This window comes from Protopterus annectens, chromosome 4.part0, assembly GCF_019279795.1.
Source record: "Protopterus annectens isolate FY-2018-M chromosome 4.part0, PAN1.0, whole genome shotgun sequence".
Taxonomy (NCBI): Eukaryota; Metazoa; Chordata; order Ceratodontiformes; family Protopteridae; genus Protopterus; species Protopterus annectens.
In genome coordinates, this window is record NC_056733.1 from 1,090,485,665 (window position 1) to 1,090,503,787 (window position 18,123).

General features: G+C 41.6%; 1 protein-coding gene across 1 annotated transcript; it reads left to right on the plus strand.

Annotated features, from left to right (window-relative positions):
- The first annotated feature begins 3,653 nt into the window (after nt 1-3,653).
- Nucleotides 3,654-6,223, plus strand: LOC122800412 (protocadherin alpha-C2-like). The gene has a single exon (XM_044069860.1). The coding sequence runs from the start codon at nt 3,749-3,751 to the stop codon at nt 6,221-6,223; it is 2,475 nt and encodes an 824-aa protein (XP_043925795.1). The 5' UTR covers nt 3,654-3,748.
- The last annotated feature ends 11,900 nt before the right edge of the window (nt 6,224-18,123 follow it).

Consider the following 18,123-nt stretch of genomic DNA (forward strand, 5'->3'; position numbering starts at 1 on the left):
TCCAAAGTTTCTTGGTCCTAACTAGGATTCTACCTGTAATTTCTGAATACAAGATGTTGTATCTTTTGCAAAACTACAGTTCTGTCTGAAGGTCTCATGGCTGAAAGAGAAGCACATTGTCAGCTACATTAATGCATCACCCCACAAAAAAATGAAATGTATCTTACACAGCTGCAACATATTACTATAACAGACAAAACAGTCACATACTGGGCAACAGCAGGTTGTTGTCTTTGCAGATACAATGCCACATCTGCATGCAATTTCAGGAGTGCACAACATAAGATACACACCTGTAAGAAATAGTATTTTATCTGAGAGGTACCCCAGTATCAGTACTCCTTTAAATGCTAGTCTCTGGCTGTTGTATTGGTCTTTAAAAGTTCATTTAGTCTCCTCTTGTTAGGACTCAGTGAAGTTAATTTCAATTACCAATAACTGTAATTGTCATCAGCTCTATCAATTAGGTACACTACACTGATATACCCCACTATACATAGAGGACTTATACCAACTGCAGCCCCCATCCCCAATGTTTAATTCCAAGATTACACAGCCTCTAGGTAGAAAGAAAAGTAATTTTAAATACAGCTTACTTTTTCCTTTTCTTTTTGATCCACCTGTAGTCGTATAAACAGTTCCATATTACGTTGATAACAGCAGATATCAATAAACTTCTTAACTGAGATTCTAAATGTTTACTCTTACAAAAACAGTTTAATTAGTCCTGACAGAATGAGTTGAAATTTTTCATTAGGTAATCCTCTGGTGCCAGACTGATGAGCAGCCATTCTTCTGGTGTCCATGACGTAGTTCCGATTATAGGAGGGGCAAAGTCACACAAAATAGAGCAAATGCCATAAAAAATAAATTGGTGACAGCTAATACATATACTCTTTAGTTATAACTTCAGTTTGAATTAACATGTATTTTCTAAAGACTAAGCATGTTTACACAGTTTTTCTGTGAATAATTCTGCATAGGATGTTCTGAACTCTGAGTTGGGTGGGGCATTGAATTTTAAAAACTGTCGCTTAAGAGGAATTAGTTTGGATTACAATAGTTTCTGACTGTAGCAGGTTTTGCTGGGTTTCCAAGTTGATTTTTAGTTTGAATGTGACAGCTTTGTGATCCAAATTCACCAGTAAGGATGTGCCCCAGGGGGGATGTGCAGTGCTCTCCCATACTGGTGAGAACAAGTTCCAGAATGTTTAAACCTATGGTTGAAGTGTGCACTAACTGTTCAAGGACAGTTGTGTTAATAAAGTCCAGGAAATGTGCCTGCAAGTTGGAGGCAGTGTGTTTCCCAGTCTGTACAGGGGTAGTTAAATTCTCCCATGAAGAGACTATTTGGTTGGATGGAGAGTGTCTCCAGTTGGTCTAGATAAGAGTTGTGGGATTCTTGAGATGTAGATGGTGCCAATAACTTGCTAAGATATGGTAAAGGACTCCATCCAAGATGATTTACAGGTGGATAAACTCCAGGGTGTCATCCTGTTAAGCCTTAAGGTATACTTGCTGTAAACTGAGACACATCCACTTTAGTCTGTGTCTGTAAGGCTGATGGTCTAAATGTGTCGAAGGTACTGCTGGAGTACTTTATGCACTTTTAAACCATGTGCCAGTAACACCACAGATGTCTAATGTTCTCCAGAGTGAGGAAATCCTGTAGGGTATGGAGTTTCTTATTAAGGTTCCTAGCATTGAGTAGTAACACCTTTAGGATCCTTTTGGTTTTATTTGCTATGTCGGAAGGTTTGTCACTTTGTCATTGTTTAAAAAAGGCTCTAAGGGGGTGGATAAAATTTTAGCCAAAATCTGGAAGCCCAGTGGCGACAGGTGCATGCCATCTTTGGCAAAGCAATGAAGTTTGTTGGCTATGTCCTCCCAGGCTGAAAGATATTGAATTGTTTCTGTGCTGATATCAGAAACTAAGCCAATTATTAAAGTCAGTCATTTTTTTTTCATATTGTGGCATCATCCCTGGTGAAGGTAGAATGCTGCACAATGCAAGGCACATACCAATGTGAGGCACATATTCAGAGAGGTCAATAATGTCTCTTCATATAATCTGGAGAGGCATGTCTCAGATAATTTATTCCCCCATGAACTATGAAAGAGTCATACTGGTACCTGTGGTGCAATGATGTGAGTGCATATGTTAATTGACGAACCCTGGCTGCAAATAAGCAACTGACTGCAGTCTTCTTTGTCCACTCTGGTGAGTTGGGCATCTGCGTATTGTACAATGGAGTCCCCATGACAAGAAACCTTGGTAAATTGTTTTCTTATTACAGACTTTGTTTTCAGATCCATTGGGTATAGGCGTATGTGTGGTGTTTGTTGCTTCTGGTGTATGATTTAGGGATTGCTGAAAATAAGCATTGCTGTTTGCAGGCTTAGGAGGTCTTTGAGGTTTGGGGAGATTGCTTTTTAGTGCCTCAGCAGAAGATGGCCTATGTGTGTGGACACTAAGTATAGTGGATGTAGTGTGTATGTTCTTGACAACCTTGTTTGTATGCAAGATTTTGGTCTCCAAAGAAATTGCACCTATTGCATTTCGTGTTGTGTTTTTTTTAAGGATTAAAAGGTTGTCAACGAATATGATGCAATTTCTACATTGTCTCACAATGCCCATACCTACTAAGCTGGCTACAGAGATATTTGGAAATTGCATATCCATGTATTAGGGTGGATTATTAGGGTTAGGGAATGGATTTTATAGACCATTCATAGGGTAGTCTGTAGGGTAAGGGATTAGCAGGATTCTAAAGTGACCTCCACCAGAAAGAAGGTATGTGGTTATAAATATTTTGGCTGAGAACCTTGGGATGACAGAAGCTAAACCTAGAAATATTCACATATAAGGTTCTCACCATAAGTAACACTGGATTAAAAATAAAATCTTACAGAGGGCAGATAACCAGTCACGTAACTAGGTCAGTGACTGCCTTTCATTTTTGCCCTTTATCAGCAAATGCTTCTAACTCGTTTCTGAGGAATGCAGTCATATCCCTCAACTGTCCAGATTTTCTCAGAATGTCCAGATTTTTGCCTCATATTTTTGGTCTGGTCTTCATAAAATTTGCGATCTAATGACAAATCGTTGATGATTGAAGTCACTAAATCATGACAGATATTTGAGTTTCACATTTCATATACTTCCGAAAATACATAGTATTGTAAAACCTGTTATTCTAGCAATTCTAGCAATTTCCTAAGTTTATAGGAGCAATATTTAAAATCTGTCCCTCTTTTTGGGTTTTTATCCCCCCGTGATTTTGGCTTTATCCAGATTTCTTGCACTGCGAGGTTGGGGGATATTAACACAGTTAAGAGGAGTAAGATTAAGAGTTAACTCTGCTTCTCGATTTAAAGTTTTACAGTTTCTGCTTGTATATTAGATTGGATTATTAGAATTATATAAATTGGGGCAGCGCGTAAAAATCAACTACCAATCATTAGCGGACCGGAGTTCCGCTGTGGCGACCACTAACCGGGAAAAGCCGAAAGGCACAAACAATATAAATTGGGGCAGATATAAACTCAGCTATTAACGGTTCCAACGGTAGGTGTCGCTGTCTTCTCAAAATTGGCGAATTGTCTTCCTGCTTTACTATACATCCAATGATGCTGCGAAGGGTGGTGGAACTCCGTATTGCAGCCTTTAACCATAAATTTACATCCTCAAATTGTAATAAATAGTGTAGGAAGTCTGGTAGAAAAATAATAACCGGTGTTTCGAAAAATGTACTCAACAAGAAGAAATGGTACACATCCTTGTATTGTTTTGCTTTCCATCTGGTTTTCCTTCTGTATGGATATTAGCTTTGGAGACATTCAATTCTCCCTTCCAGAAGAACTGCAGCCTGGCACTTTTGTTGGCAACATAGAAAATATTTTTGGACTGCGGGTAACAAATTTATCTGATCGTCGGTTCCGTCTCGTTTCTGGGGACAGTAAGCAAAATTTATTTACAACTTTTGAGAATGGAAGCATATTTGTCCATGAAAGAATTGACAGGGAAGCTATGTGCGGCATTAAGATGCCCTGCTATATTAATATGAAAATGATTATGGACAATCCCTTAGAACTGTACAGTATAAAACTGGAGATACAGGATGTAAATGATAACGCACCTGTGTTTAATGTTAATGATTTGCATTTGAATATTATGGAGTCAGTCTCTGTGGGGACGAAATTCACATTGCAGGTTGCGCAAGATCCAGATGTAGGGTCTAATGGACTACAGTCCTACCGGCTTAGCCCCAGTAGTTATTTTTCTTTGGATATCCAGACTTCCAGCGATAACGTTAAAGTGCCACAGCTTGTCATTGAAAATCATTTGGACAGAGAGCACGAATCCGTTCATCACCTGTCTTTAATGGCCGTTGATAGCGGCCAACCTGAGAGATCTGGCTCAGTCATTATTACTATTAATATTCTAGATTCTAATGACAACCCTCCAAAATGTTCTCAATCTACTTATAAAGCCAGTTTGATGGAGAATGACCCAGCAGGAACTTTAATAATCCAACTCAATGCTACTGATGTAGATGAAGGTACAAATGGAGCCGTTGAATATTCATTTAGTAGCCACACCCCAGATAAAATACGCAGCTTATTCGAAATACAGCCAAGGACTGGTGAAATTCGATTAAAAGGTCAGTTGGATTTTGGGGATGTTGCAGTGTATCAGTTTCATGTCCAAGCCACGGACAAAGGACTGTCTGCATTATCTGATTTTTGTGAAGTTTTAATTGAAATCACAGACGTCAATAACAACAAACCAACCATCATACTCAATTCTTTTTCGAGTCCTGTTGGTGAAAGTGCTCCTAGAGGAACTGTGGTTGCTTTGATCAGTGTGACTGACAGAGATTCTGGTGTAAATGCAAAGGTGAGCTGCACGATCCCTGATAACATTCCGTTTGTGCTCAGAGCAGTAGAGGATTATTACATTCTTGAAACCACTAATCCATTAGATCGAGAATCAGTGGCCTCTTATAATGTTACAATAACTGCCACGGACTCGGGAATCCCTCCTCTCTCTTCTGAGACTTTTGTTTTTGTAGAGGTTGCTGATGTTAATGATAATCCACCACAGTTCACTGAAGCTTCATACCGATGTTTCATTGCAGAAAATAATTCACCAGGAGAAAGGCTTTGTCAAGTAACGGCCATTGACCCAGATTTAGCAGAAAATGGTAACGTGATTTATTCAGTTGTAGAGCACCAAGTTCAAGGTGCGTCCGTTTTTAGCTATGTATCAGTTGACTCAGAGAAAGGTAAAGTCTGTGCTAGAGCTATTTTTGATTACGAGAAAATTAAGGCTTTTAAACTGCAAATTGTTGCAAAAGATCTTGGCAACCCGTCTTTAAGCAGCACTGCCGAGCTCATCATAACAATAATAGATCAGAACGATAACAGCCCCACATTCCTATATCCTCCAGCATCAGTTGGGAATGTGCCCATAGAAATGATCCCACGGTCAGCAGAAGCTGGATTTTTGGTAACAAAGGTAATAACTGTGGATGAAGATTCTGGTCAGAATGCTTGGCTGTCCTACCAGTTACTACAGTCCACTGACAGCCTTTTTGATATCGATAAGCAGACCGGTGAAATAAGGATCGTTCGGTCAATAAGTGCCAGAGATAACAGCAAACAAAAACTGGTTGTAGAAGTGAAGGACAATGGGGTGCCTAGGCGATCTGCCACTGTAACAATCGGGATATTGCTTTACGATAATTTTCCTCAAGTACTTCCAGATTTTGAACAAACCGTGGAAAATAAGGACCAAATGATCTCTAACAGGAATATGGTTTTAATCATTATTGTAGCTGGGATATCGTTTTTATTTTTAGGAGTTTTAGTCATATTTATCACCGTATCATGTTGTAGAACCTTTAACTTCAATAGCTTTTCTTGCCCTTTTGATTGCTGTGTGGATGACCTTGGTAGCTACAAATTAAAAATTCCCGGCCCAGCTGATTGTGCATTGCAAAATAACCTTGTGGAAATTATTGATAACGGAACTCTATTACACGAGTATCAATACATGGCTTTCTTAGGTCAAGTGTCTCCTGGCAAAAAAGTGATCTTAAAAAATCCCTCCTTAGAACACACTGCTAATATTGGACCTGGATGCGGTACTCAAATTCAGTTAACTACCGAAAATGAGACAAAGAGTGAAGATCGGGTATGTAATAACGCACTGAAATGAATCTTTCTGTCTTTCAATTTTATGAAAGTATTGTTTATTCCACAAATGTGAAGTGAGAAAATGTTAAGTAGGCCTTTCATGTCCAGTGTTGAAAGAGTGAGAAAATTAAGAAATCCGAAAATATGAGAACAGAAGAGATTAGTCAATTTTCAATTGGTTTGTCTTATTCCTCCAGTTTGTGAATGTTGTTTGTTTTCTACAATTTGAATTTACTTAACCTGTATTTACAAGCTATTCAGAGCCCTTCAAATGCCTGTAAAGTCAAAGCAAGCATGTATGATGCCATAGTGAAATGCCAATGCACTTGTTCTTTCTGATGGAGGTATTCAAGATGATTACACTTTAGATCTTAATTGCCCCAGTGGTACCATGTTGTGTATTACGTGAGCAGTAACAGGAACTTTGATAATCATCAAGACAGATGATTGCTGATCAAAAGGAAGTAACGCAATAAACTCTGAACGCAGGAAGATTACTTGATAAAACAAGAACATTTTCATTTCACTTGAAGGTTTATTAGATTTGGCTAAATCTGTAAATGCAGTCAGTAATGAAAGAAAGCCCAAACCATTGTGTTATAACTGGGAATGTGTAAAGTTTCAGTGGGGCCTTCTCATTTCACTAAATTTTCCACCTTTTTAAAGTTTTGCTGGAATCTCTTCTTAGATGTCTGTGTTTTACTTCTTAATCTACCATATGGTTATTTTTTTGTTGTTGTTGCAGTGCTGGGGTGAGGTTTTTACTTTTAAAATATCTGGCCTTCCATCCAACAGTTGTGTGACTAAGGAGATAATATATCTAAGTAATGGCACAGACTGTGGCACAAGGAAGACTTAGCCCCTTGAAACACACACACACACACACACACGTGTGTATATATATATATATATATATATATATATATATATATATATATGTGTGTGTGTGTGTGTGTGTGTGTGGGTATATATATATATATATATATATATATATATATATATATATATATATATATATATATATATATATATATATATATGTATATATATATATATATATATATATGTGTGTGTGTGTGTGGGTATATATATATATATATATATATATATATATATATATATATATATATATGTGTGTGTGTGTGGATGTACAGATACATATACATATAGTGGAGTTCACAATGAAAGTGGTGTTTAGTATAATTCATCCGGTGCTAGCTGTTTCAGCGAAAGTGGCTTCCGTGAAAGACTGGTAGCCCAACATAACTCATCTGAGATACTTCAGGTGCAGCTAACATTGGGTAAGACAGCGATTCAGGTTGTAGCCTGCTATAGGTCTCCAACCATGTCCCAAGACTCACACTCCACGTTCCTAAGCACCTTGGAGAATATTAGGGTCCAACCTAACACTGTCATACTGGGCAACTTCAACTATCCCTCCATTAACTCCAAAAACTACTCATGTACAATACACTTGCGCAACGCTTTCAGGAATTCATTAATATCAATGCCCTGGACCAGCTCATTCTTACGCCCACTAGAGGTATCAACATCCTTGACCTAGTACTTACTAACATGGACAACCGTTGCTCTACACCAATATTCAATTCCTCCCTGGTTAGATCTGACCACAAACTAATCACCTTGGAAATCCACATTCCTCCCAACCCCCCACAAAGGTAACACCATGAAAAACTTCTCCAAAGCTAACTTTGGGCTCCTAAAAACAGAGGTGGCTAACTTCGCTGCACCCATGCAAATGGAGAATAGTTGCATGACCGCCGAATCATACACCAATGCACTGCATGAACACGTACACAAATGCATAGATCCTGCCATACCCAACAGAACCAAGATGCTCTCCTCACAAAAAAAGGAAGCCAATCTGCTGGTCCCTTACCATAAACAAACTCTACAACAGAAGGAGGAAACTGATGCGGAATAAAGTGAAGGCCCAAGACTGGAAAAACTCCCTTATCAGCCTCAACAAAAGGTTGAGATCCTTCAACAAATCCTCTAAAACTAGCTATGAAAACAGAATTGCAGCAGATAGTAAAGACAACCGCAAGGCCTTTTATAGTTATGTAAAGAATCTCCATGGCGATACCCAGATTTGCTTTGAGCTACTGCACAATGGTACCTCCTATACCGAGCCAACAGATATTGCCAATATACTGGCCGACAGATTCAGTGCCAACTTTACCCCTCCCCCCAAAGGACCAATCACAATACCAGTGGATTGCCAGACACCCAGTATTACTGCTGCACGGGTTAAAACAGCAATGTCCGAGGCCAAGAATACGGCTTCTGTGGGACCTGACAATATCCCCGGCTGTGTTCTACATGAACTACAGAGTGAACTGGCACCTCACCTGTGTGGCCTTTTCAGTCACAGCCTCACCTCAGGCTTTGTCCCTACCAAATGGCTTATTGCTACAGTCGTCCCTCTCCACATGGGAGGAGTGGCTACAGACCTTGGGAACTATCGCCCCATTAGCCTGACTAGTCTGATATGCAAAGCTATGGAACACATCATCATGGACCTAATAAACAAGGATATAGGGAATCTCCAAACTCTGGATCCTACACAGTTTTGTTTTGTGAAGGGTAGATCATGCCTGCTCAACTTGGTCGACTTCTTTGAGTCAGTCACGGGAGCTGTGGATGAAGGCAAGGTGGTTCATACAGCCTACCTTGTTCTGGCCAATGTTTTTGATAATATTCCCCACTCAGGAATCTTTGAAAAACTCACTAAGCTAGGCATCAACCCCTATATCACTAGGTGGGTTACAAACTGGCTCACAGATAGAACCCAGAGTGTGAAAGTCGCTAACTCCAAGTCAGATTGTCGACCAGTCATGAGTGGAGTCCCACAGGGTTCGGTCTTGGGTCCTCTCCTTTTTGGTATCTACTTCTCTGAAGTCCAGGCCAACACAAAGGGACTCTGACTGACAAAGTCCGCAGACAATTGCAAGTTGGGAGCTATTATTAACTCAGTGATGTTGAGATCTTACAGAAATGCCTTAATGAGACCAACGACTGGTGTCAGAACCATGGCCTTAAGCTCAATGCCAAAAAATCTGTCGTTATCCCCCTTGGGAAAAAACGGTTCCCTTGAATTACCACATCGATGGTAGTCCACCGAACACAGAAGGCGTTATAAGAGATCTAGGAACACAGGTTGACAGCAACCTCTCTTTTGACCACCACATTGCCTCTGTAGTAAGAAAGTCTTTGTGTGGCACATCTCATTACTAAGGGTTACCTACCTATGAACCCTAGTACCTACCTATGAACCTATATCAAACAAAGCTCCTCATTAGTACTCTTCAAGAAAAATCTTGATGATTAGATGGGAAATAGGAAATTCACCCCAGGGATCACTTCTGTGGCTCTGCTCGGCAGTGGCACAGGAAAATAATTTTCTTGGGTGGCAAAAGCTAGGGTACCTTTTAGGCTGGGCTTGTATAGGCCCTAGGGCCAATAGCCTAGTACCTACCTATAGACATATGAAGAAAGAGGTCATTGTCTCCCTCTACTCTTCCCTCATTAGGCCAATCATCAAGTACAGTGCCCCATTTGGCATGTTCCTCACTAGACACCTGCAACAACTGGAGAGGCCACAAAAGTACCTCACAAAGGGGATGCTAGGCCTTAAACACTTGCCCTATATGGACAGACTCAAAAAAAACTCCAACTATTCTCTGTCTAATATCGCCTACTTAGAGGTGATCTCTGCTTGACTTACAAAGCCATATCTGAGCCAGCTCTTTTAGAAATGCTACATCTAAAGAAATCCCAATCCCTCCGGACCACATACTCCAGAGACCTCAACCTCATTACCACAATCAAGAGAACTTGCTGGAGGAACAGGTTCATAACCCAGAGACTGCCCCTGCTATGGGATAGACTTTCCATACATGTCAAGCAGAGCACCTCAATGTCCGTCTTCAAGAGAAATTTTAATGAGTGGATGGGAAATAGAAAATTCACCCCGGGGATCACTCCAGTGGCTCTACTCGACAGAGGCACTACGAACTAAGGTCGGGTGGCGCAATATCAGGGTAATCCTATGGGCTAGGCTTGTAAAGGCTCCAGGGCCATTAGCCTAGTGCACACCTATGAATCTATGACCATGAATCTGCTTCAGTATACAAGATGTAATCAGACATAACTGAAATATTTCACGGAATGATATTAAAATATCCAGACTTGTGGGTAATTAGCTGGTAAATATCACATATATGATAACAGTTTAAGAACATAGGTAAGCAATATTAAAGACACATGTATCTGTAGGTCATATAGTCTCTGCAGGTACTTTAAATGTTAAGTTATTTTAAGTATCCTGATACAGATTATAATTGTGTTTTCCAATTATATGCTTGATAAGCTATGGTGTACATATCGGTTTACTATTCCAATTTCGCCATGCAATTGCACAGCTATGAAGTATTCGAACAACAGATGTTCGAATACTTCATATTTCGGCAGGTTACGTGAGCAAATAGTACAATTGCGAATGGACTGTGATTCGCAATTATAATGTTCGGTCATGTAAAGGAATCGCGGTACAGTGCGGTTAGGGAAATACATCCCTTTCCTCACTGTAGTGCGATCTCAGAGTTGGAATTTTAAGTTAGGGGGGTGTGGGGGGCTTGCCCCCCTGCATAAATGGAATTTTACGCTAGCTAGTTAGGGGGTTAAGGGAAGGGTGGGATTGCTGTTAAGTCTCAAAAATGTCACGAGCGACATTTTCGACATTAACAGCTGTTTTCCGACATTAGGGACGTTCGGTATTGTGTACTTTCAGCAAAGGACTTCGCTTATAAGTACACTTTTTTTTTTTTTTGAAATTATGATAGTAAACCGTACATATAGCTAGATGCAAGTCTGATATTTATTTAGTCAAAATAAGAGTTTAATATTTGATGAAGGAAATGTGCATCCCATTAGAAATACCAGTACCAAAAACGCAGAAACAGTGATTGGGAAAATATTTTGTTAATATGGCAAGAGAAATTAGATATCCATGTATTTTAATGTTAGTGATGGTAGTGGACTTAATGGATAGTTAACACTATTCTGTCATTATCCTTCTGAAAGCCAACATTGTGACTTTGTTTTAAACTGCATGTTAATTGTTTTAATTGACTCATTTATTCAGTTTACTGGTGCTTACATTCAGTGCATGTTTGTTTACTTAAATCAGATGAAGTCTTGATTACAGAGGGCTTTCTTTAAACTGTTGATCTGATGTTGTCAGTCTTCACTCAATCCTTGACAGTGGGCTCAGTTCCAAGTCTCAGAACTGACTCGGCTGTTTATTCCAGCTTGTGCCTTACAAACTCTTGAGCCATGCTCTACCCATAATTCCCCTCTCAACATTAACTCATTTCTCGTTTGCTGCTTCGTAGGTCAGACACGTTTGTCCTCTCAAGCTTTGGCTGATTCTGATTAAGTTTATTTCTATTAAAAACTCTTACCTCTTCATATTTTTGCTTAATTTTCTTCCTCAATCTTCTCTCTGTCTACCCGCTCCTCTTGTAGCTCTGTGTGAGTCTGTTTCTTTTCTCTTCATATTTCTACTTTTGATAGTCTCTTTAAGTACCATCATTGGTACATTTCTTTATTTACTACCTTTTTAGGTATTCTTATATTACTATGGTTGGTATTTTCCTATTTCTATCTATCTTAGGTTCATAGGTTGGTACTAGGCTATCAGCCCTAGGGCCTATACAAGCCTAGCCATAACAATTCCCTGGCTATTTCTTCCCACACTATTTACTTCCCTGGATCCTTGTCTAGCAAGGTGACTAATATGATCCCCGGGGTGAATTTCCTTTCTCCCATCCAATTGTCAAGGTTCCTTTTGAACAGGGCCAAAGAGGCACTCAGCTTGACATGTATGGGCACTCTATTCCAGAGTCTGGGGAGTCTCTGCGTCAGGAACCTATCCCTCCAGCATGTTTTGTTTATTGTGATGACAAGGTTTAGAACCCTGGAGCGTGTGGCTCTCAGGGATTGGGATTTCTTTAAGTGTAGCATGTCCAACAGCTCTGGGTTTGACATGGCCTTGTATGTTAAGCAGAGATCACCTCTGAGTAGACGATATGCAACAGAGTATAGCTGGAGTTTTTTAAGGCAGTCAGCGTAGGGCATCTGCTTTAGGCCTGTGATTCTTTTAGTGAGGTATTTCTGCGGCCTTTCCAGTTGTTGCAGATGTCTTGAGAGGTATATACCAAATGGGGCGGTGCATTCTATAATGGGTCTAATGAGGGATGAGTACAGTGGGACAATGACCTCCTTTTTTCTGGATGAAAAGCCATAGTGATGAGGTGTGCCACATAGAAGGATTTCCTGACTGTTGTGGCAATGTGGTTATCGAAGGTGAGACCACTGTCCACCTGTGTCCCTAAGTCTCTTATCACACTTTCGGTGTTTAGTGTACTGCCACCTATATGGTAATTCATGGGTACATGTTTTTTCCCAAAGGGGGATAACTATACATTTCTTGGCATTGAGCTTGAACCCATGGCTCTGGCACCAAGCATCTGTTTCTGTAAGGCCTTTTTGTAGAGTATCCACATCATTTCGGGATTCAGTAATGGCTCCCAGTTTGCAGTCATCTGCAAACTTTGTTAGCCAGAGTCCCTTAGTGTTGGCCTGTACTTCAGAGAAGTAGATGCCAAACAAGAGCGGTCCCAGGACTGAACCCTGAGGTACTCCACTTGTCTGGAGCTAGATTTGGAGTTGGCTACTTTTACAGTGTGGGTTCTATCAGTAAGCCAGTTAGCAACCCATTGGGTGACGTAGGGATTAATGCCCAGCTTAGTAAGTGTATCTATGATTCCAGAGTGGAGGATGGTGTCAAAGGCCTTGGCAAGGTCTAGATAGGCTGTGTGGACCAGCTTACCCTTGTCCATGGCTCTGGAGACTGATTCGAAGAAGTCAATCAGGTTCAGGAGACAAGATCGGCCCTTCACGAACCCAAACTGGGTGGGGTCCAGTGTTTGAAGGTTGCCAATGTCTTTGTTTATATGTTCCATGATAATACACTCCCATGGCCTTGCAGATGAGGCTCATCAGACTGATGGGACAGTAGTTTCCGGGATCCAAGGTGGATCCCCCCTTGTGGAGTGGGATAACTGTAGCTCTGCACCACTCAGTGGGCACGAAACCTGAGGTGAGGCTATGATTAAACATGACACTTAGGTGAGGTGCCAGTTCATATTGTAGTTCATGTAGTACACAGCCCGGGATGTCATCTGGTCCCATGGATGCTGTATTCTTAGCTTTAGAGAGTGTGTTTTTTACCTGTGTGGCCGTTATTACTGAAATTTGGCAATCTTCCGGTATTGAGATGGGCCTTTTAGGGGGTGAGAGAGGGGTAAAGTCGGCACTGAATCGATCTGCCAGGATATTGGCAATATCCTTGGGATCAGTATGTTTAATGCCATTCTGTTTTAGCTCAGAGCAGATATGAGCATTGCCATTTAGATTCGTGACATAGTTATAGAATGCCTTGTGGTTGGCTTTGGAATATTTGGCAATTTTATTTTCGTAAGTAGCTTTGGAGGATTTTATGAGGGATCTCAGTTTCTTACTGAGGCTGGTAAGGGAGTTTTTTGCATCCTGGGATTTTCCTCTTTACTGCAACAGTTTCTTTCTTTTGTTGTAAAGTTTGTTTATGGCAGGGGACTACCAGATTGGCTTCCTTTTTTTGGATGAGAGCATCTTGGTTCTATTTGGGATGGCACGATTCATGCATGAGTGGATGTGCTCGTACAGTGCCTTAGTGTAGGATTCAGCAGTTGAACTTTCAGTTCCCATCTGCATGGGTGTCATCAAGTTTGTCACTTCTGACTTGAGTAGCATGAAGTTGGCTTTGGAGAAGTTTTTTATGGAGGTTTTCTTACTGGGGGGTGGGGGTGGGATGTGGATGTTAAGGGTGATTAGCATATGGTCAGACCTGACTAACAAGGGGGTGACCATAGGTGTGGAGCATTGATTTCCCATGTTGGTAATGACCAGGTCTAGGATATTGGAGCCCCTGGTGGGACTATGGATTAGTTGATCCAGGACGTTGGAATTTATGAATTCCAAGAACCACTGGGCAAAGGTGTTGGTACATGAGTAGTTTTCCCAGTTAATGGCAGGGTAGTTAAAATCACCCAGTATTGGGGTGTTTGGTTCTATCTTAATATTTTCCAGTATGTTTAGAAAGGTGTAGTGAGAATCTTTGGGTATGGTAGGGGATCTGTAGCAAGCTACAATTTGGATTGCAGTCTTACCTAGTGTTAGTTGCACCTGGAGAATTTCAGACACATTGTGTTGGGCAACTAGCCTGGTGGTGTGAATATCCTTGGTGAATATTGACACTCCTCCACCTTTAGTGTTTCGGTCCTGGTTTGGTGGCCGAAAAGTGTGGTAAGAGTTGTAGCCTGGTATTGCAGGGGTGCTCTCTGGAGCCTTGAACCAGGTCTCAGTTACTGCACAGATATCGATGTTCTCCATTTTTAGGAGTGCCTCGAGAGAGTGCATTTTGATGTTTAGACTTCTAGCATTGAGTAGCATTACCTTCAGATTATGCATGCTTGTACCTGTTACGGTGGTGGTTTTGTCCTTTGAACCATCTGTCTCATCCCCGGGACAGAGAGCAGCAAGGTCCCAGGTTTCACCCACTTTGGTAGTTTCCTATTTGGGCACTTCCCCGGATCATTCCCATGAGGAAGTTCCTGCAAAGAAGAAGTGCAAGATGATGCACTTAGACTTCCCGGAGGAGTCTTTTACCGAAGATACTAATTTTAATGAAGGGGAAGGTTCCCCCAGGTCAACCCCCGATGATGTTTCCTTTGGGGACATCCTAGAAATCCTGAAACAGAGGGGTGGCTGGTCCTCCATCCACCCTTCCTTGTGGGAGACAGTATATCTGGAGGCTTTTTGTGCCCAGCCCTCCACTTCTTGATCTCTCCGCCTGCTAACAATCTCATTAAACTGATCGCTCAGCGGGCATGGAAAATGCTTGACACCATTGAGCCGATCCCCAAAAGGCTTGATCGTATTGTATCAGTCCCTATGGATGAGCCTCACTGGTCCAAAGGAATACCTGTTGAAACCATGGTGATAGCGGTGGCCACAAAAAGGGAACTTGCAAATAAAGCTTGACTATCCATCCTCCTAACAAGCAGTCTAGGACTTTGGATAGATTTGGAAAGCATGTTTATGCTTCAATGACATTTATCAGGACTTAAATTATATGGCACACTTTACAAGACTACAGAGTGATCTGATCAAGGAGATCTCGGATACCCTCGAAGGAGCAGTGGCTGAAGGGGTGCTGGAGAAAGTTACCTCACAGCTAGCAACCCTTGATGCAGTTTCTAACTCGTCCATGAGGCTGATTGCTCACACAGCTGAAGGGACTTCCAGAGCAACAGGTTCAGACATAGCCACTAGAAGGCATTCCTGGATGCACTTGTGCAACTTTGCAGAGCCATTCTGAGCATCATTCATCAATGCTGTGTTTGACGGATCTACCCTTTTTGGTCCCAAGGTTAAAGATGCTTTAGCCAGATGTGAAAAGGATGGTAAGACCCTTTCTGCTGTAAGCATATGTTTCTCAACTCCTCAGAGGCCCTACTCCAGGAACCAGAGAAGTAAGTGGGAGACTATGGTTTAAAAAATCCCAAAGGCCTTTCAAGGATTCATGAGGCAAAGGCTTTCCCTGGATCAGAGGGGGAAGTAATGGAAGAAGCTGGCCCAGAGGCAGAAATGGACTGCAAAACCAGGGGTCCAGAGAATCTTTCTCTGGTACTTCCTACCAGCACCCCTGAGCAGGTGTTTGATTGCCCTCTTCTGGAGGCAGTCAGGAGAAAATATTTATCTGCACCAATCTACCTGGCAAACATTAACTATGGACAAGTGGGTACGGGGAATAATATCCAGAGGTTACAAAATACCATTATCAGTTTCCCCATCACCCCAGAAGAAACTCCCAGACTTACCATCCAGTCACAGGGAAGCAGCAGAATTAGAGATTCAAAGATTGCTAGACAAAAGAGTCATCCAAAAAGTCCCACCAGACCAAACAGGTTCCGGTTCTTTGTAGTGCCCAAAAAACAGGGGACAGGAGACCCATCTTGGATCTCAGCCAGTTCAACAAGGCCATTCAGCAAACCAAATTCTGGATGGTCTCGGTACAGGTGATACTTCCATTCATGGAAAAAGGCAGGTGGATGTGCTCTGTGGAGCTTCAGGATGCTTATTACCATATAAAAATGGACAAAAGCTCCAGGACATATCTGGTACCTGCACTTCTGGCTGGAAGCCAGTCATTTCCAATTCAGAGTGCTGCCCTTTGGACTCCACACAGCCCCCAGGGTGTTCAGCAAATGCATGGCAGTAGTAGAAGCTCATCTCAGATTGCTAGGATTTCCAGTATTTCCTTAACTAGATGACTGGCTCCTTACCGCTATGACCAGGCATCAGAAAGGGCAAGAGACTACACTCTACACCTCTGTACATCTCTAGGCATAACCATAAAGTTCAAGAAGTCAAGCTTGCAATCGGCTCAGCAATTTAAATTTATAGGAGCTATTTAAACATAATTTTAGGAATTGCCTTACTCCCTCCAGAGAGACTTCAGTGCATCAGATCACAAGTGAGATGAATTCTACGAAACAGATGCATTCCAGCAAGACTAGTCCTACAAACATTAGGCTCCATGGCAGCATCAATCATTCTTGTTCTCCTTGCAAGGTATCATATTCGAATTTTGCAGTGGCTACTTGCTTCCCAATGGTCTCTGATGCACCAGCCAATGTCTTACTTAGTCCTGATTACCAATCGCTGCAAGTAGGATCTCACATGGTGACTCCACTCCGATGAGATTCTTATGGGTCTGCCATTCATTCTTCCCCAGCCCCAAGCCATAGTGATCACAGATGCTTCCCAGATTTGGGGGGGGGGGGATTATCTGGAAGAATAGTCCAAGGCACGTGGTTCCAATTAGAGATCAACTTGCACATCAGTGTTCTAGAGATGAGGGCAGTGCTGTTAGCATTGAAATCATTCCAAGACATCCTTCCTGTAGGGACAGTTGCTATTCAGATGGACAACATGTCGGTAGTCTGGTACACCAACAAACAAGGGGAAATCACATCTTACCTATTCTGTCGAGAAGCCCTCAGAGTTTGGCAATGAGTGATTTCTTCCAAATGCTTTCTCACAGCAACTCACATCCTGGGGAGCTACAATGTGATAGCAGACAAACTGAGCAGAACCATCCTCATGCCTCACGAGTGGTCTCTCAATCCTGTGGTGGCGAAGGAGATTTTTTGTCACTGGGGCCAAACTTGCTGCAATATTTTTGCATCCCCCCTAAACAAGAAGTGCAGCAGTTACTTTGCCCTAATCCCCCCTCTTAGGGAGTCACCTAGAGATGCTCTTCTCCACAGTTATCCCCCGGGTCTCCTCTATGCATTTCCCTTGACTCCATTGGTATCCAACTTTCGAAAGAAAGCCAAAAGGTCAGAGAACTCAATAATCCTCATTGCACCATTCTGGCCTCAACAAGTTTGGTTTCCCTTCCTTTGGCTTCATCTGCTTCAGAAACCATGGATTCTGGACCCAGATCCAGATCTGCTGTCTCATCCAGAGGTCATGGTTCATCTGAATCTCCAACATCTCAAGCTCACTGCATGGCTTCTCCAATTCCCATGATTGCCTGGCATAATTCCCTTTTTTTTCTTGTCTGACAAATTATTGTCACTCATCATAAACCTTCTATTAGGAAGCTGTATCAAAGTAAATGGGAAAAATTTGCTAACTGAGCCCTTGACAATGGACTATACCCTTATACCAGACCTATTCATAAGGTATTGGATTTTCTAGCTATCCTTTACCAATCTGGTTGCTTTG

Coding starts and splice junctions, on each gene's coding strand:
- LOC122800412 (XM_044069860.1), top strand. CDS start 3,749: ATGTACTCAACAAGAAGAAATGGTACACATCCTTGTATTGTTTTGCTT.